Source organism: Saccopteryx leptura, chromosome 3 (assembly GCF_036850995.1).
Source record: "Saccopteryx leptura isolate mSacLep1 chromosome 3, mSacLep1_pri_phased_curated, whole genome shotgun sequence".
Classification (NCBI taxonomy): Eukaryota; Metazoa; Chordata; class Mammalia; order Chiroptera; family Emballonuridae; genus Saccopteryx; species Saccopteryx leptura.
The window spans coordinates 10,054,907-10,082,607 of record NC_089505.1 but is presented as its reverse complement, the minus strand read 5'-3'; the positions used below and the strand labels follow the sequence as shown (position 1 = coordinate 10,082,607).

At 46.0% G+C, this 27,701-nt stretch overlaps 1 protein-coding gene across 1 annotated transcript in view; it reads left to right on the top strand.

The window, feature by feature from the left end:
* Positions 1-27,701, top strand: part of SNX9 (sorting nexin 9) — a 97,201-nt gene that overhangs the window by 35,161 nt on the left and 34,339 nt on the right. Inside the window, exons 3-9 of the mRNA XM_066372939.1 lie at positions 3,077-3,151; positions 4,779-4,904; positions 18,448-18,613; positions 19,620-19,770; positions 23,698-23,782; positions 25,819-25,944; positions 26,057-26,174. Coding sequence (XP_066229036.1) covers positions 3,077-3,151; positions 4,779-4,904; positions 18,448-18,613; positions 19,620-19,770; positions 23,698-23,782; positions 25,819-25,944; positions 26,057-26,174 — 847 coding nt within the window. The remainder of the gene's footprint in view (positions 1-3,076; positions 3,152-4,778; positions 4,905-18,447; positions 18,614-19,619; positions 19,771-23,697; positions 23,783-25,818; positions 25,945-26,056; positions 26,175-27,701) is intronic.

The following is a 27,701-nucleotide window of genomic DNA, read 5'->3' as shown; positions in this document are numbered from 1 at the left end:
AAAAAGTTAAGTCCCCCAAAGATATAGCTGGGTGGGGTTCCATCGGATAGAAATGAAGTAGAAGTAGAGACTCCCAGCCGAATCCCGGCCAAGTCAGGGGTGTCGAGATTAGAAAATATTCATTGTGTCTTAGAAGTCTCAGCTACCATCACTGACACCCGTGAGCCAAGTGTTTATCAAAGGGCTATGCATATTTTCTTTAATGTATTTTCCCATGAATTCTATGAGGCTGGTATTTTTAATTTTTTTTTTACAAATGAGGATAATGAGACTGAGGAGATAAATAACCTGCCCAAGTTCACTCTGCTTGTAAGTAGCAAAACAGGGATTCAAAACCCCACCCGTTTGGCCTGTCAGCCTCTGCTTTTTCTTCTCTGCCAGGGAACACGTCCTGTAAACCAGAGTCCTGGGAGTACAGGGTATATGTATGGACCAGTAGGAAACAGGCTGAGAAAACTGGCTCTTAGAGCCAAGCCACACAGGACTTGTGCGCCAGGCCATACGCAGACTGTGGACTTCATTTGTTAAGTAGTGGATTTGTTGAAGGGTTTTTGAGGCTGGTGTTGTTATAGGAAGGTGACATGGTAAGAGCTGCACTTAAGGAAGTCTAGTAGAGGTGTAGCAGATGAATTGGAGTCCAGGGACATGACGCAGGTTGGTAGCAATAGGAGCTGAATGAGGGTGGATATAGACGGCTCTGGGGAGTCAGACCCAGAGGTCTGGTGTCTGATTAGATACTGTGGTAAGAAAAGAGTCAGAGATCCCTGAGACTTTTGTGCTTTGCACCTGAGACAGTGATGGACTTATTAATGTATGTAAGTCACGAAGAAAGATTAAATGAGTTTCCTTATATTTTATTTTATTTTTTGATTGATTTTGAGAGAGAAAGGAAGAGGGAGGAGAGAGACTGAGAGGCATCATCTCGTAGTTGCATTGTTTTAGTTGTTCATTGATTGCTTCTTGTACGTGCCTTGACCTGGGGGCTCCAGTCAAACTAGTGACCCTTTGCTCAAGCCAGCGACCTTGGGATCATGTCAGTGACCCCATGCTCAAGCCAGCGACCTTGGGATCATGTCAGTGACCCCGTGCTCAAGCTGATGAGCTTGTGCTCAAGCCGGGAGACCTCAGGGTTTTGAACCTTGTACCTCAGCATTCCAAGTTGATGCTCTATCTACTGTGCCACCACAGGTCAGGCTAATCGAGTTTACTTTTAGATATGTTAATTTAAAGAATAGTAAATAGTCAACCCTGACTTGTAGCTTGGCATCAGTTTAAAAAGACAATGCCGAGTTGGAGGGGAGGGCTGGGGGTAGGCTGGCTCCCGGACATCTCTGACCAGAGCCCGTGAGGAGAGGTGCCCGGGAGGCCAGAGGGCCTCGGGGAAACGAGGGAGGGAAAGGAGCAGGGACGGAGAACCAGGGCTGACCAGAAGGATGCTGCTTTCTTACTACCCATAGGATTTTTAAAACCTATTTTAATGTCTTGGTAACAAAGAAGAATTACTGGATAGAAAAAGAATATGTAGTTTTATGCAATATGCTAGGTGTATATAAGTAAATGGATTTTATTTTTAATCATAGAAAAAAAATTAGATTCTTTTATCTCCCCATCTAATTTATTTTATTTTTATTTTGTTTTTATTTTTTTGTATTTTTCCAAAGTTAGAAGCAGGGAGGCAGTCAGACAGACTCCTGCATGCGCCTGACCAGGATCCACCCGGCATGCCCACCAGGGGGCGATGCTCTGCCCATCTGGGGCATTGCTCCGTTGTGGCCAGAGCCATTCTAGCACCTTAGCAGAGGCCATGGAGCCATCCTCAGTGCTGGGGGCAACTTTGCTCCAATGGAGCCTTGGCTGTGGGAGGGGATGAGAGAGATAGAGAGAAAAGAGAGGGGGAAGGGTGGAGAAGAAGATGGGTGCCTCTCCTGTGTGCCCTGGCTGGGAATCAAACCTGGCACTTCCACAAACTGGGCCGATGCTCTACCACAGAGCCAACCGGCCAGGATCTACCCATTTAATTTTTAAGGAAGTATTCTTCATATTTTGGGGGGGGAAATAGTATTGTCTTTAAGTTGTTATTGTAAAAAAATGGACAAAGTTGTGTTCTAAAGAGATTTCTTTTAAAGAAGGTTTTATCTAGGTTCAGGTAATTATTAACTAAATTAGGGCACAATTGATAAACTTAGACAACTCTTACTACTCTAAGGGGGAAAAGTGGGACTTTGCTGAGACAACAGATTGAACAATAGGAATCCTGGTATAGAGTACTTTATTGTTTAGTTTATAACATTAATTGTTCAGAAGAGCCAAGGAACCATGGATCAGTTAGTTAGCTTTTCCTAAATAATAAGCAGTCTCAAAGCTTAGTGGCTTAAACAAACAACCATTTGTCATTGCCTAGGAATCTCCAAGTCAGCTGGATGGTTCTCCCGACCCGGCTCACTCCTCAGCACACAGTCACCTGGCACCGGGCTGGGCCCATTGGGCTCCCATGTCCTTGTTCACTTGCTGGCTCGCTCACTCGCTCACGCGCGTGTCTGGCAGTGCTCCGCTGGGGTGGGCTGGCTTTGCTGCGCTGACAGGCGGATTGGGCCTTGTCCCGATCACCATCCAGCCACCTCTGTGTATTCAGCTGCTCTTTCCCGGGAAAGCGGGCTGCAGCGCACAGAGCCCCGAGGCCGTTGCTGAGCTCCCCACCGTCTCCCTCGTCCAGGCGGCTGCAGAGCTCGGGAAGGACAGCACGACCCCAGGGGTGGGTGCGCTCTGCTTCCTGCCAGGCGTGGCTGCCGGGTGTTTCTGTGTTCCGCCAGTGACCAGTGCAGAGAAGGGAATCAAAACTGCTGGCGTTCTGTGGCTCGGCTGTTTTCACATTTGTGATCACTTATTGTTGAAGTTTGATATTTCTTGATTTTATATGACATTTTCTGGAGTGAAGGAAGGCGTAAAAAACTTAAAATGTTGAACTGTTACCTCTATGTTACTTATTTTTTGTGTATGACAATTCCAAAAGTAAAATTTCTGCATGAAATTTCAACTATAGTCTTTTTATTTCTTCTTCTTTTTAAAATTTTCTTAGGATGTTGGTGGAGGATGGTTGGAAGGAAGAAACAGCAAAGGAGAACGAGGTCTTGTTCCCACAGACTATGTTGAAGTAAGAACTTACTATCATTTATTAATTAAACCTGGTCTTTGTCTAACGTTTTATTAATTACCAACCTAAGGGACAGACTGGAAGATAGCGGCTTTATTTTTATTCTTTTAGAGATTTAAGCCTGGCTAGGTAACGCAGTTGGTTAGGACATCATCCCGAAGAGCGGAGGTTGCTGGCCCGATCCTGTCGGCACGTGCACGGACAGACGCTCCTGTCCCTCCCGCTCTCTCCCTTCCTCTCTCCAAAAGTCAGTAAAGGAAACATTAAAGTAATAATAAAAAAAGACTTTAAAAAAGATTTAAAATTTTTTCATTGATTTGAGAGAGAAAGAGGAAGGTGGGGAGAGAGAGAGAGAGAGAGAGAAGCATCAACTCATTGTTTACTAAATTGTTCCATTTAGCTGACCAGGAATTGAACCGGGACTTCCACACGCTAGGTCAACGCTTTACCACTGAGCCAACTGGCCAGGGCTGCAACTGTATTTTTAATAAAAAAATTTTCATTGTAAAATTAGTGCATGCTAATTATATAAAATAGGGAGAATACGTTGAAGTATAACTAAGAAAAAATATCTGACTTAAGCTCCAAAGAGAGCCTTCAAATATTTATTTATTTATTTTATTTATTTATTTTTTTTCAAATATTTAGGTTAAGTTCTTTCCAAGGATAGCAGTGTTTAATTCTGAATATAAATCCCTATTTTTCATTTGCTTATGTTGTATAATAGCTCATGTTGTATAATAGCTGCTGCCTACAATACTGTTTATTGTAGAATTGATTCATATAGTTGAAATAGACATTCTTTAAGTAGCTTACCTCTCCCTGTGCTAAATTAGAACATACCTCTCAGTTCCTTCTCCCAGTCCCATAGACAGAAGGGTCTTGAATGAGCCTCTGTGAATCATTGCCTGGTTTAAGCTTTGTTATGATAGATGCCAGGGATAGTGTTACAACATTCTGAATGAATGAGGCTCCCTGCCTGGGACACACCCACGCCTCTGACAAACCCCTTGTGAGTCAACCTCCTGGCGCCCCCTGCTGGTTGTCCGTGGGTTACTGGTACATGGTGAGCTTGCCTCTCATCTGTGATAATAGAAACTAAGGTTGCCTGGTGCCCTATGAGATCCAGAATAAAGGACCTACGGTTTCCTCCAGTAGAGGGGACAGAGCCCTGTGAAGTGTTTACCTGGGCGCTGCTAAGAGTAGGGGTGCGAATTTCTGAACCCTTTGATGAAACTGGTGAAATCTGTAGCCCTTCTCAGAAATACGTGCACTTGCACCCCCCCCAGTCTTTCCCATACAGTTTCGGGGGTCCCCGGGCTCCTGGACTCAGGCCACATGTCTGGTGTTTATGTCGTGTTTAGCTCTGTGCAGTGTGCAGTCAGGATTCTAAAAATTGACAAGAATGAGAAAAATAAGAGAATCTAAGATAAATGGCATTAATTGCATTTTCTGGAATTCTGCATATTTACAGAAAGAAATAGTTATAGATGTTCTTGGGCTTGCTGGCCTTTTAAGAATATAAACCCCTTTTCCATAATATATGGCAATTCTTACTTGCTCTCAGAAACTAACTGTGAAATAACTCTAATCTATGAAAACAATTGTGATTCTTTCTAATATTCAGATTTTGCCCAGTGATGGAAAAGATCCATTTTCTTGTGGGAACTCAGTGGCTGACCAAGCCTTCCTCGATTCCCTCTCGGCAGGTGCAGCTCCGGCCCCTTCGTCCGCTGCCAGCGGGAACAGCCAGGTGAGTCTCCGCCCTGCTCAGTGTGCCGGCTTTCCTGAGAGCGAGGTGCGCCTGTGCGCGCCTCAGTGTCTGTGTGGCGTTTCTGCTGGCTATTAACAAAGAACTGCTTGTTGAACCTGCTAACGACTGCTGATAAAGTTGATTAGAAGAGAAAAGTCAGGGTATTCAGCAAGAGTTGCCTTTAAAAGCCTGGCATGATCTGAACACAAACCCCATAAGTTGCAAATACCCTTTCAAGTGAGGGCATGGAGAGACAAGAAGGGGCCTGTGCTGAGGTGGTCAGTGCCGGGGCCCTGGGGGGCCAGGGGACAGTCTGACCTTGGCGTGATACTTCTGCTGTTGACTAGAGCCCCTCGCCTTGCCCAGGCAACACGGGGAAAGAGACTGCGAGTCCTGTGCTCGGCACGTGGTACGTTATTGTATTGCTTTGGAAAACTTGCAGTGGTGGGATAATTTGAGAAAACTATGCTGAAATTTTACATTAATTTTAATGAAAATACAATCAGTTTAAATGATGCTGCCTCCTCCAGCTCTTGCTAGTTAATTATCCCCAGTGAGTGACAACAAGAAAATTGAGACGTGGGATATCAGAATATTATTGCTGTCTACACCTTTAGGATGAATGGACATTAGAAAATGTTATTTCTTGGTATTTTTTCAACTGATAAGTTTTGAGTGCCTCAGTTTCCTCACCAGTGAAACCTCATGGAATTGTTGGAAAGAGTACATGAAAAATAGTTCTGAAGTATTCAGAACAGTACTCAGTACTTAGTAGGGGGCTTATAATTGTTCATTACAGTTATACAGTGCTGCCTCTACACTAACACATTTAGGGGCTCCCCCATTGCCCCCTGAAACTATGAATCATTTCTACATGCAAGGGGAGAGCTTTCGGGGGGGGGATCTCCCTGTCCCACCAGAGTGATCAAGCAGACACTGAACAGTGCATGGTAGGAAATTCTGTCAGAAATTCATCTGAATTGGAGTTGGGACTAGACGCTTTTCCAACCTCACGTTTCTGTGACTCCTCAAGGTGGCCCCTTCCGACCTTATCCTTGCTGTGTTAGGCTCCAGCCAGTGGCTGTTCTCTGAACGTCCCATGCTGCGCACCGGGTCTCTGTGTCTCCGCTCTCTTCCCGGAATGTCAGAGTGCCTCCTCCGGCTCTCAGAAGGCTGCCCGCCCGGTCTCTGGGTCTCCGCTCTCTTCCCGGAGTGTCAGAGTGCCTCCTCCGGCTCTCAGAAGGCTGCCCGCCCGGTCTCTGTGTCTCCGCTCTCTTCCCGGAATGTCAGAGTGCCTCCTCCGGCTCTCAGAAGGCTGCCCGCCCGGTCTCTGGGTCTCTGCCCTCTTCCTGGAGTGTCAGAGTGCCTCTTCCGGCTCTCAGAAGGTTGCTCACCGGGTCTCTGGGTCTCTGGTCTCTTCCCGGAATGTCAGAGTGCCTCCTCCGGCTCTCAGAAGGTTGCCCACCGGGTCTCTGGGTCTCTGGTCTCTTCCCGGAATGTCAGAGTGCCTCCTCCAGCTCTCAGAAGGCTGCGCACCCGGTCTCTGTGTCTCTGCCCTCTTCCTGGAGTGTCAGAGTGCCTCCTCCGGCTCTCAGAAGGCTGCCCACCCGGTCTCTGTGTCTCTGCCCTCTTCCTGGAGTGTCAGAGTGCCTCCTCCTGCTCTCAGAAGGTTGCCCACCGGGTCTCTGGGTCTCTGGTCTCTTCCCGGAATGTCAGAGTGCCTCCTCCAGCTCTCAGAAGGCTGCGCACCGGGTCTCTGTGTCTCCGCCCTCTTCCTGGGATGTCAGAGTGCCTACTCCGGCTCTCAGAAGGCTGCCAGCCCTCAGAGTTCAGCTCAGATACCATGTCCTTCAGAAGTCATTGTTTTCTCCCCTTTGCTTCTTTCCAGTTCTTTTAGCACTATTTGTGACTCTTAGAAATTATATTACTTACTTGTAAGCTTGCTGAGAAACAGAGATGTCATCATGTTTTCTATTCTTGTAACCTAGAGAGGCTTTGCCTCATTGCAGAGTGCTCTGCAAATGATGGAATAATTCTTTTGTTCAGTCAGTCATAAATATATCAAAAGGTATTTATAATAGTAAATGTTTTGAGATCTGCCGATTTCTGCCTGAACCCCTGTCTAAAGAAGGTTAGCTGTAGGACCAGGAGCCATCTCCTGCCCGCCTCACGAACCTGTCATTCTACTGTCTGCTGGGTCATCAATCAGAAATGGCTCTTACAGAACATCCCCTGGGATTGTTAGTACTTTCTTAACAGTTTAGCTATTAAACAAATGCTCTAAGTTAAGTGGCTGTTTAGGACTATAACGTGTTGTAATGTGCAGAGATTATCAGTGTAGTGATATTTGTTATGAAGGAACTTTTACGGGTAAGAGATGAGGAAGGCAGTCGTACTTCTGTGCAAGAGCTACATTCTGCTTTCTCATTTCTCAAAGGCTCATTTTTAGGCCATTAAAGCCATTTGTAGTCCATGTTAAATTAGCAAGAGAGAAACCTTCACGGACGTATTATTTCATTATCTTAAGTAAGGTCTTTGCCATTTGACCTTTCATAATTGCTTATTGAGATTTTCTCTTCACAGAACCCTTACTGAGAAAGTTCTCTCTGTCTCTGCACCCGTGCTGTTACCCCGGAAGGAATTCCCCTAGTGTTGCATTACAGGGCTTTGTACGGGAGATTGTACACATTATAGGTTTTGTTGACATTTGTCTTCACAATTGCTCCCGGCTGGCAGTACTGACTCTCCATGCTCCGTTGATCCCAGGTCCTTTGTGCACTAGGGAACCTTTCATAACTACATGCTGGTGAAATTTATTCTTCAGGGTGGTTTTGGTGTTTTTATTGTTTGTTTTTGTCTGACAGGGAACAGTTGACAAGAGCAAAGGGTTTGTTTTGGTTTTTGGACCTTAAAACAGCTCTGATAAAGGGCGAGGCAGCATGTTACATGCCTGTTAAGCATGGTCTTCTAGTAGATCTCTCTGGAAGCAAATGGTCTCTTGCTGTTTGTAGCATCATCCTGTTTGATACATAAAGCTACCTATTTTAAGACCTTGTACTAATAAAATAAACTCAAGGCTAATCCAAGAATTATCCATTTCCTAAAACAAGTGTTATTTTAATTTACTTTATTTAAAAATATATATCTGGAATTGACCTCTGTGAGTTCGTAATATAAATTAACAAAGGATTTAGTAAGCCATTTAAATTTGGGGGAGTAATTTCCAGTTTGTATCAACATGTCTGGCTACCAGTGGATTTAATCTGCTCTCATGACCTAGCCTCACTTTTAAAAGAATGTACAAGTTTTATATTTCTCTTAGTGGTTTTCTGAAGTTAGTAGGTTCATCTGTAGAATTAGATGATGTCTTTTGAGTAAGTATAAGGAACAGAGTGAGAAATTTTACACTTCTTCTATATTGTGAGCTGAAATGGTTAAGAATTTTTACATAAGAGAATTGTATACCTCTGTAGGTTCTTTTCAGAAAATGAGTGAAGTGTGTGTTGGAAACTGATTTCAGTGTTCTTGGGCGTAGGAGTCACGCTATTTGCTTTGTAGTCCCCCGTCCTAACACGGTTGGCAGGTGGTTATTAAACGTTTGATGAGAAATGCCAGATAAAGATTTTGATCAATGACTTACAAAACAAAAGCTGTGATAACTTCCGCCTTTACGGCACAAGTTATTCTCCACTCTTTTTTTGTATACCCCTGGACAAAGTCCCGTCCTGGAAGTTTCTAGTTCCAGAATTTCTTCTTCCCTTCCGGTCAGGAGACTACTTACTAGGGTAGAGGTGTAGGGTAGGCCGTGGCACGGCTGACCAGGCGACAGCCCCCACGCGGAGTGTGCGTGTGTGTGGCAGGAGCACAGCAGAATCTCCTCCGTGGTAGGAAGGACCCTCGGATGCTTCTCAGACCTCGCCCCCAGGAGAACAGTGCGAATGGCAGTGAGCCGTGAGTAGGGACTCCTCTTACCGCGTGGACTTCTCAAACTCGGTGACCTGTGTTGATCCGTATTAGACTTCGGACGTCCTCTGTATGGAGCCAGATGGGCAGTGGAAGCCATGACCCCTCATTATTATTATCTTCTGAGCCTTCCTATATCCTTTGTACTCTAGCTTGCTGGTGTGGGGGAAGGCAACCGTAATGAAATGTGTGATCTTTTCCATTAATGCTCAGCCCTGGGTCCCTTGAAGTCTGACCTAGTTTAGGGGGACACAGAAGTAATGGTGTCTGTTACCCATTCCCTCATCTTCTCCCCGCCTCTTCCGGTGGTGGTGTTCCCATGGCCTGTGCAGTGAAAGTTGTTCTTCTCAGACCATGTCTTGTCTGCTTACTGGGAAACCAGTCAGTGGAGTCAGATCTCACCATTGTTATCCAACAAGCCCGTTCTGCGTCTTACTGCACTTCCATTTACACCTGCTGTCAGAAGTAGGAGTTTAATTCTTACTGCTCCAGATCCCCCAAGCACGTTATATAAGAAGCAAAATACAACAAAATAGCAAACTGTAACAAAACCAGAACCTACCATTTTTGTGGTCAGCAGTTGCAGACTAGCATTTTTATTATCTTTAAAAGGAATTTTGGAAATGACCTTTTGTTATAGAAACAGTGCATCTGCAGTGGGGAAAATGGGTAAATTCAAACTAGCAAAAAGGAAAGCGGCACATTTCCATGATCTACACTGTTTACCCCTTGGTCTGTGTCTTATTTTCTGTTTGTGAACATGGCATACACGTGAATATCCGTATGAGATGTACGTAGTAGTATATACTGTTTGTAACCTTTTGAAAGTTGATGATCCTGTTCATTGAATTTTTATCTCACGTAATACCCAGGCCGACTTTAATTTTCTCAGCTCATCCATGAATGTCCTTTATTTATTTATTTATTTATTTATTTATTTTTTACAGAGACAGAGAGAGTCAGAGAGAGGGATAGATAGGGACAAACAGACAGGGACGGAGAGATGAGAAGCATCAATCATTAGTTTTTCGTTGCGCATTGCAACACCTTAATTGTTCACTGATTGCTTTCTCATATGTACCTTGACCACGGGCCTTCAGCAGACTGAGTAACCCCTTGCTCGAGCCACCAACCTTGGGTCCAAGCTGGTGAGCTTTTGCTCAAACCAGATGAGCCCTCGCTCAAGCTGGTGACCTTGGAGTCTCAAACCTGGATCTTCGGCATCCCAGTCCGATGCTCTATCTACTATGCCACCGCCCGGTCAGGCCATGAATGTCCTTTATAATTTGTTTGTAAACCTGTCTAGGATCGAGCAGTACACCTGGTTATGTTCATAATGTCCCTGCAAGTTCTTTTTCAAGCACTCTCTCCGCTTTTTTATTCTGACTTAGCCAATTGTCCCATAAAATTCCTGTCTTCTGGATTCACTTGCTTGTTCCTTTTTGTATTGTTTAAGTTTTTCTTCCGTCCTCTCTACTTAAAAGTTGGAAGTTGTACCTAAAGGTTTGAGGAATTCAAAGTGAACATTAGAGGTGATAGTATATCATAGGTGACATTGTATGTTCATGGGCATCACATCAGAAGACATGCTGTCTGGGGACCCCACCATTATTGATCAGGATGACCTTGGGTCAGGTTGAGGGCAGTCTTGTGCCTCTGTGGTGTAGTTGTGTTTTCTCCATGTGTCCATGAGGCAATCTGGCGTTCATTTAACGCCATCAACCACTCACCTAATGGTTTACCACTGCCTGCGAGCACCTGCCTGCTGAATCAGTGATGAACTCCTTCCGCATTCGCTGGGCGGCTTTCTCTGTGAAGTTGTGAAGTTCCAGTTCCTTCTGCCACCTGAAGCTTGTTAGCATCTTGAATAAGTTTCTGTTGGAATTCAATATAGTTGTCTAATTCTTTTCCTTTAATTGCCAGTTTCCAAGTAGGACATTGTTTTAATAGCTGCCTCAAATAGTGACAACTGAGTCTATCTTTTTAAAGCATTATTAGGGACCCATGACATTACTAGAGTGGTTTTTTCCCTTATTCTTAAAATTGTCACCTCTGAGAAGCCCATTCAAAGTGTTTCCTGTCTCATCAGTATTTTAAATTTTTCTTGCTCTTAAACATTACCAGTTCTGTCATCTGTGCAGTTACCAGGTCAGCTTCTGTTGATTTTTCTCTTGTTATGGTCATGCTTTCTTCTTTTCATGCCTGGTGGGTTTTTATTGGATGCCAGACATCTGTGATTTTTATCTTGTTATTTGCTGAATATTTTTGTATTCCCATACATACCTTTTATCCTTGTTCCAAGTTACCTAGAAACAGTGTGACCTTTTTGGTTACTTTTTAGTCTTTTTAAAGCAGCAGCATTTAGTCTAAGGATACTCTTGCCCTCCACTGAGGCAAAGCCTTTGTGGTTCTGTGCCTGGTGCCCTGTGAGGGGTGAGAGTCTCAGCTCTGGCGGGTGGGAAGGGCCCTGTGTGGGGGCTGCCACTCAGCCTCTCACATGGTAGTTTCCTCGCCTGCATGTGCAGGTCAGGACTGAGCTCAGACCTGAGGCCCCTCCCCCAGGTCCTCTGCCCAGACCCCCAGCTGCCTCCTCAGCCCACAGAGGCCACTGGGCTATGTGTGGGGGTCCTGTCCTCGGTCTGTGGCCTGGGAAGTCCCTCCAGGCAGGGATCAGGTCCTTCATTGCCTCAAGTACGATGATTTGAAAACAGTTTCATTTATCTTGTTATTTTTTAGTGTTAAGTGGGAGTGTAAGCTGTGTCCTGGTTACTCCTGATGGTCTACTTTGTGTATTGATTCCAAAACCAAGTTTGTCTACATCTACAAAATGGAAATAATGCCACCACTTACTTCACAAGAGAGTTGTACCTAAAAAGTGCACTCTTAATACTGTATAACCATTAAATAATGGAGTGACTTCCCTGACAGATAGTTGTGGAGCTGGGGTTTGAAGCCTGGAAATTAGACTCCAGAGTTGTCCTCTTAACAGTGATGCCAGGTGGGCCATTGACTAGCTTCGTGGGAGTGTGTCAGTTGCCTGTTCTCACGGCGACGCTGCACACTGAGCCAGTCAGAGGCTCAGGAGCACACGCCCCAGGACCTGTGCTCCCAAGGTCACGGTTGGGACAGGCTGCTCTGTGCCTCGTCTGGGCTTGGGCGGGCTCATCATGCTCTGTGGTTGCTCTGCATCTACCTAGTGGCTCTGCCATCTCCGCACTCCCTCTGTATCTGGTGGCTGGGAGAGCAAGAGGTTCAACATCTTAACGTTTGTGAAAGCTTAGTTATGTTTTTTCCTCTGGAGTTTCTTTCATCGGCTGTGTGACTTGCATGATATTTGTTCCATTTCTTCTGGGCTGCAAATAATTATTTTCAGTGCTTCAGAGAGACTGCATTATAACAACCGTCTTTAGAATGCACGCTGAGCATTGAAGGTAACCACTGGCCCACAGTCGAGGCTTTGCTTTCTGCATGTGTGTGAATGAGGGGCATGCTGGGATTTCCTGGGGAGCTCAGTGCTGCTGACAGTTTGCCGGTTTTAAAAGCTTTGATATACTCTTTTCCCCTCCATTTACTGAGCACCTCTTTTATTTTAAGGTGGATATTTTGGCTCAGATTGGTTGTGTTGAAAGTCTCAGCCAGTCACCACCTTCTTCATCTTCTCCTTCTCCTCCTTCTTCCATAAAAAAGGTAAAATGCAAGTTTGAATGCAAGAGGAAAGCATTTAAACTCCTAGAAGTAGTGCCTCTTCCCAGCAGGTTGTTGTTTCAGGGAAGGGTCTTTCCGAGCTCCTCGTGGGGCCCGTGGGGCATCTGGAATTGCAGTGGAGTCTAAGGGAGGTTTTTAGTGACGTGTGGTGGAGGGTCAGCAGGGGTTTGTACCATAGAGGGCAGGAGAGGAAGAGGGGGAAGACATTGCTGAGCAGGAGGAGAAAGGAAGGAAAGCTGGAAGGAAGCAGGCGGGTCTGGAAACTCGGGAAGGGCCGAAGGGCTAGGGTGTGACCTCGGGGCTCATTGGGGTCAACAGCAAAGAAGTCAGGGCCAGAGGGTCACCATTAAAGTACATCGTTATAAAAAAAAAAAAAAAGTACGTTGTAGCCCAGTTTGTTGAGTCAGGATTTGGTTTTGAAGAAACAGAGCTCAGCATTTAACCCTCAGAAAATGTTTGTGCCAAGAATGAGGAGGTGCTTGTAAGACCAGGGGCTGCTGCCATTACAGCCATTCTCGTGCAGTTTCTCATGGGGTTCGGGCAGACGGTAAAGAAACAGTGGAGCCAAAAAATGATGGGCCATCCTTTTATTAAAGTCTTGCACCGGCCGGCAAGCAAACAGGCAGGGAAGACCTCTTCCCTCCTCAGTCGGAGCTCACAAAGCCCTGACACATTACCCGGTTCCACAACCAGGAGCACCTTCTCTGGTTCCTCCCAGAATCCAAGGCCCCACCAGGCTCAGTAGGGCTCCCAAAGCCCCGCAGGTCTGGTTCCCATCCGCACACCTTCTCTCTGCACAAACTGGCTTCTTCTCTAGCACTCTGCATTCTCTCCGCTCTCCCTGCAAAACATGGCTTCTTTCTTCTTCTTCTCCTCTCTCTTCAACACTTTCTGTGGCTGAAACCTCTCCTCCAGAAAACATTAGCAAAACAATGGTGTTTCCCAAGCAGGAAGGTCATTTGCAATTTCACAGACCACATACATATACCTAGTGCTGCCCAGCCCCCAGTGCAAACTATAAGTGGACAAATGTAAAAATCATATTTTATAAACTTATTTGACCAGCAGTGCTGTTGAACTTCAGTGAAACATTTCTGTCTTCCTCTTTTATTCATGTATCTGAAGGACACAGATCTTTGGCTAGAATAGGAAACACCTTAAGTGCTTGTTGCCACCTCTTCAGTCAGAAGTTTCTATAGTAATGTGATCTGGCATTGCAACCAATTGGAAATAGAGCTTTTTGACCTTTTCCTCTAAAGCGTAAATCAATAGGTGTTCCAGTTATATTGGGATTTAGTCAAAGAACTACTAGTCTTCATTTTTCTTTATATTCTAGGTGGCCCCCATATAATGAGATAACCTCTCCTGAATGCACACAGTATGCCAGGTATTACTGTGTTAGGTGCTTTACATATTGTCTCATTCATTGCTGTAAAACCCCCATGAGGAAGTTAATATTACTGTATCCACTGTAACAGGGAAATGAGGTAGCTTGGCCAAGTTCATACAGCTTGTAGGTGGTACCCGGGATTCAAAGCCGGACAAATAACTCTAGAAATTAAATTCTTTCTTTTTAAATTTTTTTATGAGAGAGAGATAGGGAGGGAGGGGAGAGAGATGAGAAGCATCATCTTGTCGTTGAGTCACCTTAGTTGTTCATTGGTTGCTTTCTCATACGTGTGTTGACCTGGGAAGGCGGCAGTGGAGATGGGGGAAGGGGAATGGAATCAAGCTGAGCCAGTGACCCCTTGCTCAGGTGGGACCTTGGGCTCAAGCCAGCAACCTCTGGGCTCTAGCCAGAGACTTTGGGATCATGTCTGTGATCCTACACTCTAGCTGGCGACTCCGTGCTCAAGCTGACAAGCCCACACTGAAGCCAGCAACCTCAGGGTTTTGAACCTGATCCCTCAGTGTCCCGGGCTGATACTTAATCCACTGTACCACCACTGGTCAGGCTAGAGCCTAAATTCTTAATGGCTGTACCCATATGAAATTTATTTATTTGAATCAAATTTACTTGACTTTGTGGTCCCTGGGATTTAAAATTCACCCAGTAGACCAGTATTTTTTTTTTCTGAAGTGAGAAACGAAGAGGCAGTCAGACAGACTCCCACATGCGCCCAACTGGGATCCACCCAGCATGCCCACCAGGGGGTGATGCTCTGCCCATCTGGGGTGTTGTTCCTGTTGCAACCAGAGCCATTCTAGTGCCTGAGGCAGAGGCCATGGAGCCGTCCTCAGCACCCAGGCCAACTTTGTTCCAGTGGAGCCTTGGCTGCGGGAGGGGAAGAGAGAGACAGAGAGGAAGGAGAGGGGGAGGGCTGGAGAAGCAGATGGTTGCTTCTCCTGTGTGCCCTGGCCGGGAATTGAACCTAGAACTTCCACATGCCAGGCCAATACTCTACCACTGAGCCAACTGGCCAGGGCCAGTAGATCAGTAGTATTCTTATCTTTGCCCCTTTTTATCTCATCTGATAGGTTTGTAAGCAGCACAGCTTTTCTACAATCATCATCTCAGGAATACCTATCCCTCTGACAAAGTGTGTGAGCTGATTATTAGTTATTGATATTAGAGGAGGGGTCCTGAAGGTCACTAAAAGGTCATCAGGGAGAGAGAAAGCCAGTAAAAAGTCAGAGAAGCTGGAGAGACTTCTGGTTGGTGAGGTTTGGATAGATCCGTGGTCAGCAAACTGCGGCTCGCGAGCCACATGTGGCTCTTTGAGTGTGGCTCTTCCACAAAGTACCACATGCGAGTGCTACCTCGATAAGGAATGTACCTACCTATCTAGTTTAAGTTTAAAAAATTTGGCTCTCAAAAGAAATTGCAATCATTGTACTGTTAATATTTGGCTCTGTTGACTGATGAGTTTGCCGGCCACTGGGATAGATCAATCTGCAGGCGTCAAGTTGACACAAGATAGAATGTTCCAGGAGAAAGGACAAAAGACAGAGAGAGAAGCAAGCAATTTCTAGATTTGCTACAAGGATTTTAGAACCTGGATAGAGAGCTAAGACCATATATGTAACCAAATGATATAGCAAGCACTATAAGCAATTTGTAAAGAAAGTAGTTTTAAAGAGATTATCCTGTTATGTGTTTCTGTCCTAAATTTTAAATTTTTGAGGATACTTTCTATGAGGAGTTCACATTTGATTTTCTCTGGGCGTTGGTGAAAATCTTGCTTTGGCAGTTTGCTGTCACTTAGTGTCATGGCGGTGCTGGGTGCTGAACTGTTGCTCTGGTCATAGCCTCTGTGCCGTTGCGTTTACTGGATTAGCTTCTGTCGTCTTGCTGAGTCCAAGTCAGGCTGCCTGGGTTGGCATTCGAGCTGATGTTGCTCAGTTAGAGAGAGAGAGAGAGAGCCAGGATTGACCCTGCAGCCCAGTTGGGAGGGTGGCGGCTCCTGGTGGGCCGCCCTCACGCTCTGTCTTTATTCCCAGTGTCCACTAGAGTAGCTTGAATGTTACCCTGTGAGCCAGAGTTTTTCAGTCACCAGTGCGTGGATCCTGTCGTCCACGAAAGAGTTAAGCACCCTGAAGATTGTTGTCTGAAGATTGTAGGCCCAGTGATCTTAGTCAAATTCACTTGTGCTCAGGGTGATTTCTTCCTTAGCGGTCCCTGAAACAATACTATTTTCACCAGTCTCCAAGTGTGAACAGGTTGAAAACCACTGCATTTAAGCCAGGTATTGGAGGAATTCACAGTTGTATGGGTAAAACGGCTTTCTGTTGTTAATATTTGCCTTAGAGCACAATCCCTGAGGCTGTGAAGAGGTGTTAGAATGAACGTATACTTCCCCATGTAAAAACATTGTTTTTGATGCTCTGGTGAGTGGCAGCCGGTCACCCGCCCACCTGTCTGTCGGTCAGGAGTAAGAAAGGACCGCATTCTAGGGCTCTAAACACCGAGGAGGTAGATTAAACCGTTTGGGAAATTTTCTTATAAATCCTTCTTTCTCTCTCCACCAAACTTTTTTCATGTGAGAAAGAAGACTCTAGTAAAGGAGAAATTTTGCTATTCCATATTCCTGGATAAACAGATTCAATATTGAAATTGTTTTAAGAGAATAAAGGCAACATTTGTTTTCCATGGATTTATGTGCCAATTTAAGGTGATTGAAATGGAAATTAACACATTTTTAAAAATTTTGACACTGTAATGCTGAAGTTTAGATTGTTGAAGGTTTAAAATATTGAGCTAACCCTCAAGTTTATTTCTAAAATAAACCAGTAGAAGAGGCTATGCTGAAGTACTAATGTAGTCTATGGAGGGTTCCAGCGTAGGTTGTTACTAGTACAGGGAGACTACTAAGATACAAAGAAGGTCTGGAAAGGGACCCTGGTCCAGTATGTGATGAAGGTGACATTTCAGATCAGTGTGGGGGGGGGGGTGAAAGATGGGTCACTCATTAAATGATAGGGCAATAGACGATTACAAGAAAAAATTGAGCTAGATTCCTATATTCTTTCCTACTCTAAAGTAAATTCCAGACACTGAAGATTTAACACTTTAAATTAAGGAGACAAAAGCAAACAAAAACCCACCCGCGCGTGTGGCTCATGGGTGGGTGCAGCAGGGGTGAGAGGCCTCTTACTGCGATGCTCCTAAAGTGGGTGCCGTGTATCTGCCTGTTCATAAACTTTATTTATAAGAATAGTTAAACTTTAATAAAGTTACTCAAAAGCATAATGGAAGAAAATGTTTTAAAAATAATTTTGGGATATGGTGGCCCCCTTTGTGAAAAGCAGAACTCGGCACGTCAGCAGGAGAGTAGGAATGTTACCGCACAACCTCTTTGGAAAGCGGTTTGACAAGATCCATCGATTCTAAACGCACGGTCTCATTAGCCCAGCAGTTTTCTTTGGGAATTTTCACATAGGTGTGTTGAACATGGGGGAGGGTGTACAAGGATGTGCATTGCACCCTTATTTTACAGTTAGCAAAATACTGAAAACGAGCTAAGTGAGCGTCACCACCCGCTGGCTAAATTCTGGGGAGGCACAGAGGACTCTGGGGCCATGTGGAGGAAAGGTGTCGTCCACACGAGCTGATGGGCCCCGGGGGTGTTCCAGACTCCCAGGTGGAAGAAAACAAGTGCGAGCAGCAGATGTGACTTAGGCTCACTTCGACGCCTGAAACAACAAGGGTCTGTGTGGGGCTGTTGGAGGAAGTGTGTGCAAGGCATTTGCTAGCAGTTTTGAAAGTGGGACTGGCATCTTAAGGTGGTAGGCAGACTTTAAAATTGCATGTTTTTTTAAAATTCTGTTTGAATTTTTTACTGGGAATGTATTATTTTTTTTCAAATAAAAATAAAAGCCCAGCAAAAACACAACTGATGGCTCTAAACCAACCAAAGTGAATAAAACATTCTTATTGTTAGCATGTATGTATAATCTCAAAAACATAATGTTAAGTGGAAAAAAGCTGCAAAGAGATACATATGGTATAGTTGGTATAATGTTGTTTAGTTCAGTTTTGAAAGTAGGAACCAGTTATTTATAAATGTGTACATATGCAGTGGCGGTATAGATGAATGCACAGGAAAGAGTAGACTAGTTCAGAAAAGCATCACTTGGGGAAGGAGGAAGAAAGGGCGGGAGCGGGCTGCTCATGGGACAGTTTCTTTGTACTGGTAGGAAAGCTCCTGAGCAAACACGGCAAAATGTTAACATCAACAAAATCAGGCTGATGCTGTGTTTTGTGCTTTCCTACATGTTTAAAATTTTTTATTATTTACATTTAAAATTGTTTAAAATTTCTATTGGTTTCTTTCAGCACCCCTATTATATTCAATTGTTACTCGATTCCTACTGAACTGAGGAATGCTTTCTAGAAGTCACAAGTGTTCTTCTCCGTTTCTCCCCCTGACCGCAGATCGGCAGTGGCAGTGACCCCTGGTCAGCCTGGAGTGCCTCCAAGTCTGGGAACTGGGACAGCACGGACGGCTGGGGGGCCAAGCCGGAGGGCACTGCAGCCCACAGAAACAGTTCCAACAACTGGGACACCGCCTTCGGCCACCCCCAGGCCTACCAAGGACCAGGTGAGGGAGAGGGCTCTGCTGGCGACGAGGCCCACCCTTCATGTGACCAGGGCATCCGGCCACCCGAGTTAGAAACAGGTTGTAATCGAAGGGACTGCTCTTGGGGGTTCTTACACTGTTGCAGGTAGTTGTAAATGGTAACCTCCAGTCCCACCTATCTGTCAAGGAGTTGCAAATGCAAATACTTTTAGGTTCCTAGTCTTGGCCATTGATACATTTATTTACTTTTACATCTTGGGCCAAAAAAACATGTATACAGATTAAATACGGTTCATCAGCTGCTGGTTTATGATCTCTGACTTAGTTGTTTTATCTTTTCCTTGACTACCTGTTTGACTTCCAGGCTACTAATAGAAATACTGACGCAGAAAAGGAATTTGCAGAGGGGGAAACAATTCAGGAGTTAAGGAAGGGTGTCTAGTTAGGTCTGTTCTGAAATTAAATAAAAAGATAAAAATCTGCTCGCCATTCTCTGTCCTCTACACGAGCGCATTGTGCCAGGAATTGGAAGGGCTAACTGGCAAGGGCCTTGAGGGCTCAGGGGCTGGCTCCACGCCCCCCCCAGGCCCCCCCAGGCACAGGAGGGACTGGGTTGTCGGCAGGACTGGGACTAAGTGGGAATGTTGAGACTTGGCCCAGATCCTCCTAATTCTTTCTGTCCTTTTCTTTTTTGTCTTGGCGTGTGTCTCTAGTGGTGGCACTCTTGGGGCAGAGGCCCTAGGGCCATTTGCCTAGTAGCAGAAGGACACCGTAGCCCATCAGAGGACTGGCAGTCTTCTGTATGCTGTTTCTAACTTGTGTATTGTGCTAAAAGGTGGAATCTACAATTCAAGCCTTAAAACTGACTATGGCGCCTATACTTGTGGTGTCTACGTTGTTCTGGTAGTACACTCTTCTCTCCTTTTTTCTGATTGGTCAACCCAGTCGGTAGTTTTTATCAGAAAATCAAGTCATTCCCTTTTTATTTTGTTTTTCTTTACTGACCATATTCTGTGCTCACCTCTAGCAACTGGTGATGACGATGACTGGGACGAGGACTGGGATGACCCCAAGTCCACCTCTCCCTACTTCAAGGACTCGGAGGCGGCCGAAGCAGGAGGGGCCCAGCGCGGGAACAGCCGGGCTGGCTCCTCGTCCATGAAGCTGCCTCTGAACAAGTAGGTCAGGCGGGGGTGGGGGAGGGGGTGGGGGGGAGGGTGGGGGAGGAAGTGGGGGGGCAGGGGTGGGGTCAGGGTGGGGTCTTGGTAGAGGAGGAGACACAGATAAGCCAGTCTCCTACTCTTAGTGATTTATAAAGTCTTGTGATTTGCTCACTTATTTGAATCTTAGCTTGGTAGCTTATTTTAATACTTTTTTCATTTTAAAGGAAATATTGTCCTGTTTAGTGATCTGTAACATTACTTTTAATTTTTTCAACTCTGTACCATATTAAGGTTTCATTGCTGGTGTCATAGGAAAACTAAAAATAACTGTCTTTTAAATGTTTTTATTTATTTATTTTTTTTCCAAAGTGAGAAATGGAGTGGGGGGGGGGCAGACAGACAGACTCCTGCATGCTTTTGACCGGGATGCACCCGGCATGCCCACCAGGAGGCAATGCTCTGCCCATCTGAGGCGTTGCCCCACTGCATCTGGAGCCATTCTAGTGCCTGAGGTGGAGACCATGGAGCCATCCTCAGCACTCAGGCCAACCTTGCTCCAGTGGAGCCTTGGCTGTTGGAGGGGAAGAGAGAGACAGAGAGGAAGGAGAGGGGGAAAGGTGGAGAAGCAGATGGGCGCCTCTCCTGTGTGCCCTGACCGGGAATCGAACCCAGGACTTCCACACTCCGGGCTGACGCTCTACCACTGAGCCAATCGGCCAGGGCTAGGTGTTTTACTATGAATTGATTGCTGGTGTTGCCAGGCATTGTGCAGAGTGGCTTGCATGCACTCTCATGTGACCCTCGTGTCCCTTTGTGGTACATACAATCTCGGTTCTACTGTGGGAGAAACTGAGGCGCAGAGAGGTTCAGTACCTGCCAGACTCACTCGGGTGGTAAGGGATCTGCTCAGGATTCCAGTCTGATCCCTCAGTCTCCAGAGTCCATGCCCTAGACTCCTGTGCTAACGTGTTTGACTGCGCTCTCACCTAGGTTCCTCTTAGAGTGGGAACTTGTGGGTGCTCTGCTTCCCAGGAAGGCGGGGGGGGGGGGGAGCGTGGGCAAGGCGCTGCGGCACCTTCGGTAGCATTCTGCTCTAGGCTGCAGTTACACCACGGAGCTAAGGAGATGTGATTTATGACTTCCCCTGTATTTCCCCCTGTATAAGACGCTCCCATGTATAAGGTGCTCCTTAATTTTGAAAAAAAATGTATTACATAAAGTTATTGAACTCAAGTTTTATTCATCATAAAATTCTGACAACTCTTCATCACTATCAAAACTCCTATCCATTAGCTTGTCTTCTGTGTCTGATGACGAATCACTGTCTTCATATATTGCCTCGTCTTCAGTTCCATGTATGGCATTTGAAATGCCACAACCACTGTATAAGACATACCCCGTTTTTAGACCCCAAAGTTTTCAAAAAAAGGTGCATCTTATACATGGGGAAATATAGTACGCTTTCTTACAGCAGTTATGTTTAAAAGAGTTTATTTTCTAAAATTACTGATACTTTTTCTGGGTTTCAAGTTTATGATTCAAAGCAGATACCAAGGAATGTTAACCTATGTCTGAAGAAAATTGTAAACATAGTGTTTGATGTGTCTGTCTAGATGTCGGGCTCTGGTTCTAGATCTGCAAACACGTGTATACACTCTCCTCCATAGTCCTGCCAGTCTCCTCGGTGTATTTGAATAGCATCAGTGATTAAATATGGTAGAGCTGCCCACTTTTCTACCCCTCTGGTTTCTTCCATTTTGTGTTTTCATGCCTTGTTGCTCATAGAATAAATTACTCATTTGTTATTGACAGTGTCCTGTTTTTTAGAGTCAGATTTGAGATTTTTTATATGGTCAGGAGTGTGATGTATATTTTTACTCTCTTTTGTTCTTTAAACTTGAAGAGTATATTTATTTATTTTTAAAAATTCTTATTTATTTTTAGATTTTATTTATTTATTTTAGAGAGAGGAGAGAGAGAGAGAGAGAGAGAGAGAGAGAGAGAAGGAAGGGAGGAGCAGAAAGCATCAGCTCCCATATGTGCCTTGACCAGGGAAGCCCGGGTGTTCGAACCAGTGACCTCAGTGTTCCAGGTCGACGCTTTTACCCAGTGCGCCACCACAGGTCAGGCGAAGAGTATATTTAAATAGAAGGTGTCTCTTGGTCCCAGTTTGAGAATGAGGAAGCAGAGACTGAGTCAGATGACTGGCCAAGTTTTTGTAGCTAGAACATGAGGTTTGGCTGGTAGCCGGGCTAACTGCCCTGACTCCCCCGATTCCCCCGCCCTGACTCCTGGCCGACTCCCCTGACTCCTGGGGCCCTGACTCCCCTGACTCCTGGGGCCCCGACTCCCCTGACTCCTGGGGCCCCGACTCCCCCTGACTCCTGGGGCCCCGACTCCCCTGACTCCTGGGGCCCTGACTCCCCCTGACTCCTGGGGCCCTGACTCCCCTGACTCCTGGGGCCCTGACTCCCCCTGACTCCTGGGGCCCTGACTCCCCTGGGGCCCTGACTCCCCTGACTCCTGGGGCCCTGACTCCCCCTGACTCCTGGGGCCCTGACTCCCCTGACTCCTGGCCGACTCCCCTGACTCCTGGGGCCCTGACTCCCCCTGACTCTTGGGGCCCTGACTCCCCCTGACTCCTGGGGCCCTGACTCCCCTGACTCCTGGGGCCCTGACTCCCCCTGACTCCTGGGGCCCTGACTCCCCTGACTCCTGGGGCCCTGACTCCCCCTGACTCCTGGGGCCCTGACTCCCCTGACTCCTGGGGCCCTGACTCCCCCTGACTCCTGGGGCCCTGACTCCCCCTGACTCCTGGGGCCCTGACTCCCCCTGACTCCTGGGGCCCTGACTCCCCTGACTCCTGGGGCCCTGACTCCCCCTGACTCCTGGGGCCCTGACTCCCCTGACTCCTGGCCGACTCCCCTGACTCCTGGGGCCCCGACTCCCCAGGCCCTGCGCTTTCTTTCCTGCTCCGAACTCAATCTCTCACTGGCTGCGTGATCTTTAGGAAGTCAGATGACCTGTTTGAACCTCAGTTTTCTCGTCATTAAAGTGACCCGGTTGGCTTTAAGCATTTTCTGCTCTAAACCTTCATTCCAGGTTGAGACCAAATCAAAGCAGTCCCAATTTGCACCTGCAAAAATGTCTACAACCCAAAGTGACCAGGTTGGCTTTAAGCATTTTCTGCTCTAAACCTTCATTCCAGGTTGAGACCAAATCAAAGCAGTCCTAATTTGCACCTGCAAAAATGTCTACAACCCAGTGTCGTCTTCTTTAGAAGTAGCATCATGGATGACTGCCTTTGTTCCAGCTTTTCTCCAGTTTTAGAAATTTGCTTTGGATTGAGATCTGAGTTCTGGAAGTAGCCCATTTTATTATATAATATTTCAGGTCTGTTAAGAAGACTGGTTTTCCTTTGTGTCTCATAAACTGGTGCTTTGGCAGTTCCAAGAGAAAACAGCACCAGGGCTTAGGAACAGTGGCAGCTTCTCTGGGATAACTGTGGCTTCCCTGAGGGGTGTGTTGAAAGGCAGCTTTAGTTTGGACACAGAAATGCCCCTGCATGGCCATCGCCCCCTGTGGTCAGCTCCTAATGGCACACTCGTACTTGGTAGCATCTCCTCCTGTGACCTAGGGGACATTTTTCTGGTCTGCCCTTCTGACAGAGTGTTCCAGATCCAGTTAAGCAAATGGAGTACCATAAATATCACACCTTCTGGAGTCAGACTGTTTTCTTACCAGGTAAAGCTTAATTAAATGACTAATTGGCCATTGAACAATCTGATTACATTAGGTTTCATTTACCGCAGTTTCCTAGTTCGAGTACATCTGAAAGACTGAACAAGGTTAAAATTGTTGTACTAAGTAAATGTGGATGAGAGCTGTATAACTCTTTTAAGGAAGGATATAAGACTCACGAGCATTTGTCTTCATGATTAGATTTCCTGGATTTGCGAAACCTGGGATGGAACAGTATTTGCTGGCTAAGCAGCTAGCAAAACCCAAAGAGAAAATTCCGATCATTGTAAGTTTGTTCAGTTTTGTTTGTTTGCTCTGTTTCTAATTAAGCTCTTTCATATGCTTTAAAACTAAGAGGATTATTAGTCATTTGGAAAGTATTTTTAAACACATTTAATACCCCAAATAACTGGCAGTATGTGTTAGTATTTTAAGAGTACTAAAGATAATTAGCATAAACTAATGCCTAGTGTTATGTTGTTTAGATATACTTTGCATTTATCTTTGAGACTTAGTAATTGAACCAGGAACACCCATAGTATATACTCTTTTAATAATTTTTGTCTCTACAGTGTCTTAAAGTATCTTTTATGTGCTATTTTTCTGTCAGCCCTATATATTTAGCTAATAAACTCAATTAAAATATTAGGTTTCTGCCTGGCAATGTACATTCACGTTACCAGAATACAGGGCCTTTTCTACTGTGTTGATAGTAGTTAGTGTTTCTTCCAGTAAACCAGCTGTCAGGTCACATAGGGAGCTGGCCAATAAAACCTGGGAGTTAATGGCGCCATGGAGAGTATCTGTCTTGGAATAATTTAATTTTTACATTATATCATGGGCTCTTCAGTTTCACCCAGATGTTGACTGTGATCGATTGTCCACCTAAGCATTGTGTAGCTGGTATTCCCAGGTGACATTGGGAAAAGGGAACTGTGGCTATTTTCTGACCCTACTGACTGTACCCTGTAACTGTAAGGTGGGGGAACCGTGAATGTAATCACCATGGACTCAACAAGGTGGGCGGACACTTGGTCTTATCTGTAATCTCTGTGTCTGAGGAAACTTGATAAAATTACAAGAAGGATATGGGACTTATTTTATTCCTTCATCTTTGAAACCCAAAAACCCCCAGAGAGAAGGGATGTAATCATGACCCCTGTTTTCCTTCTTTCTTGAGAGCGAATTTGGGGCAGTTATCTTCTGAGATAGTCTAAGACAGATATTCTTAATGGCATCATTAGATTAAAAATTATTTTAATTTTCTTTTTCTTCAGACTTTTTTTGTAAATACTGAACAGGTATTATTTGGGGGGGGGGTACATTAAATTTAAAATTACACTTAGTTAAGATCCCATGGCCCTTCCCCTTAGATTCTCAAAGGGGACTTTGTCACCAGCGTGCCAGTGGTGGAACAGAGCTAAAGGACCCCAGTGTTTATGTCCCAGACGTCTGAGGCGGACCCGGGCATGTGCCCTGGCAGCAGGCCTGCCTTCCTGGGCTTCTTGGCAGGAAAAGGGGCCTGGGAACGCCATCGAGTCGGCAGGAAACCAGGAGAAAGCAGAGACCTGGTTCTCTGCTTTTAAGGCACCGTAACTCTCCCCACTAGTGACATGTAACCCACAGGTGTTGAGCCCTAGTGACAGAATATACTCTCGTGGTCCCAGCCACTGGGGGGAGTTCTCCGGGGGATCCTCTTCAAGATTCCTGCTCTGCAGCTTTACAGGTTGTCTGGGTCTGGGCTTCCTCGTGCGGAGTCAGTCGCTTGTGGTCAGCGAGCGTCCCTGCAGCCCCTTACTAAAATTCTCTGGGCCTCAGCCATCAGCCTGACCTGGTAACCTCTGAGCTTTCCAGCCTCACCCCACTTCTTTCTTCTGTCTTTAAAAAGGCATGTGGAAAATGAGCGTGTTGAGAAAGTTTGATGGCAATTTGACTTTGTTTAGACATCCAACAGTGTAATTTTATGCTTCACAAACTATCAGCCCGTGATAGATAAGAAATGTTTAAGAACTAGCCCTTTGTACATATAACTGAGACAACTGGACCAGAGAAGACCCAGGACCCACTCAACATTCCCAGAGGGGGCAGTAGGCCCCTCTGTGCATGGCCTCGATGCCCATTGGGAGCAGAGGAGTCTGTCCTGGCACGGGCATTCTCAAATGCGACCTCTGCGGGGCAGAGGGCATTCATGCTCCTTCTCAGAGAGAGCAAGAAGAACTCCAAAGGGCTTCAGGCCCTGAAGAGAATTGTTTGATGGTCTACATCAATCTTATTTACTATTTTCCTGCTAACAAAATTAACTCTCCCTGGAACGCTGTGTAGGTTGGAGATTACGGCCCGATGTGGGTGTACCCTACCTCTACGTTTGACTGTGTGGTAGCAGATCCCAGGAAAGGCTCCAAAATGTACGGGCTGAAGAGCTACATCGAGTATCAGCTAACACCCACGGTAAGGACCCGAATTACCCAGACAGAATTGTGCTATGTCACAGAATCGGCTTTTTTCTCCATTTTCTGTGATCAGCATTGTAACCTTTTCTCCTCTTTCCCTTATTTTGCAGAATACTAATCGATCTGTAAACCACAGGTATAAGCACTTTGACTGGTTATATGAACGTCTGCTGGTTAAGTTTGGGTCAGCCATTCCAATCCCTTCTCTTCCAGACAAGCAAGTCACAGGTAAGTGTGTGTGACACTGAACAACTCGGGACAAGTAAAAGGACTCCAGTTAGTTTCCTGATGTGAATCAGCAGTGGCATTTTCCATCCTCTAGAAGAGCCAGACAGAGGCGTTTGGAAACAGGAGCTACATCCAGCTATATATAGTGTATATATAGTTGGAAGTTACCTCAGCACCTAACAAGAAAGTTTTTCTAGAATTTGCCGTCAGAGTTCTTGTATACATATTTCTAGCAAAGTCAGTGTGTTTTGATTGTTGCACCCTTTCTTAATTGTGAAAAATGATACCTGAGAAAACAAATGATCCAAACAGCATAAAGTGGAAATAAAAATCTCCGACCCAGCTGATGTGAGCGCTCCGTGCGGTGCAGATGCGCCATGTCCCACGGAGTGTGCAGACTCTGGGGTGCCCACCACGGGCTTCCGCTGCTGGTGTGGGGGCCGCCGAGCCTCTGCTCAGCCAGCTGGGTCAGCTGCTTTCCGTGAAGGCTTCAGTCTGCCTTTCTCCGTGTCTTCAGGTTCCAGCTCCTTTCTTGGAGGCTGTCCTCTCGTTATCAGCTCGGTTGGCACAGTGCGTGCTCCACAGGGTTGAAGGAAACAGATTAATGAGTTATTTTAGGGCTGAGAGGGCTTCTCAGATAGTTAGGTTTTAATACATTGTTCATTCTAAATCAGATAGCTCAGTGCTATTTTAAAGTATCATACAGTCATGGTTCTAGTCCCGTAGTAAGGTTTGATTAAAAAAAAAAAAGTTCAGACCTGAAGCCAGGGGAGAGTCATAGAAAAGCCAGAAAGCAGCACCCCTTGTCCGAAGAGAGCCGAGCTTTGATTCCGGGACTGGGACGTGTGCCGAGGGGCCTGAGGGGCACAGAAGCCGCTTCTCCGCGTCCAGGTGCCGTGCAGATGCCGCAGGGCCGTCGCTGCGGGGCCCCCCTTGCTCATCCTGCTGCACGCACAGAGAAGGGAATGCCCAGGGTGTGGCGTCACGGCATGTCTGTGGACCCCGGTGGGTCCAGGAGAAACCTGCAGCATTTCTGTGGACCCCGGTGGGCCCAGGGGAACCTGCAGCTAACCTTTGTCCTTTGCGCACGGACTCTGTTCTTGGTGACAGAATGGTGAAGGAAGCTGCTTCACTCCTCAGGGCAGAACTGGTGTGTTCTTTCTTAGTAAACACCCATGGAGGGTCGTTGAAGATGGGAAAGCGGAAATCCCTCCTTACCCCGTTTTTAATTCTCTGAAACCTGGTGTGAAAATCTTACCGAGCACAAAATATGGAGTCATCATTTGAAAATAAACCAGCTATGTCAGAAAACCTTCAGGCAGAGTAAGACTCAACCAGTGAGAAGCTGTGAACTCTTGGGGTGATTCACTCGCTCATGATGGGGAACTTGGTGTAACCCGGCATCTGACCTGCTGGGTCTTTTCTGTCCGGGACCTAGGGGGTGTCACCATGTTCCCCACGGGCGGGACTGTTTCTGCACAGCCTAGGCTAGCGTCACACGTAGTCTCTGCCCCGAGTCAGTGCAGT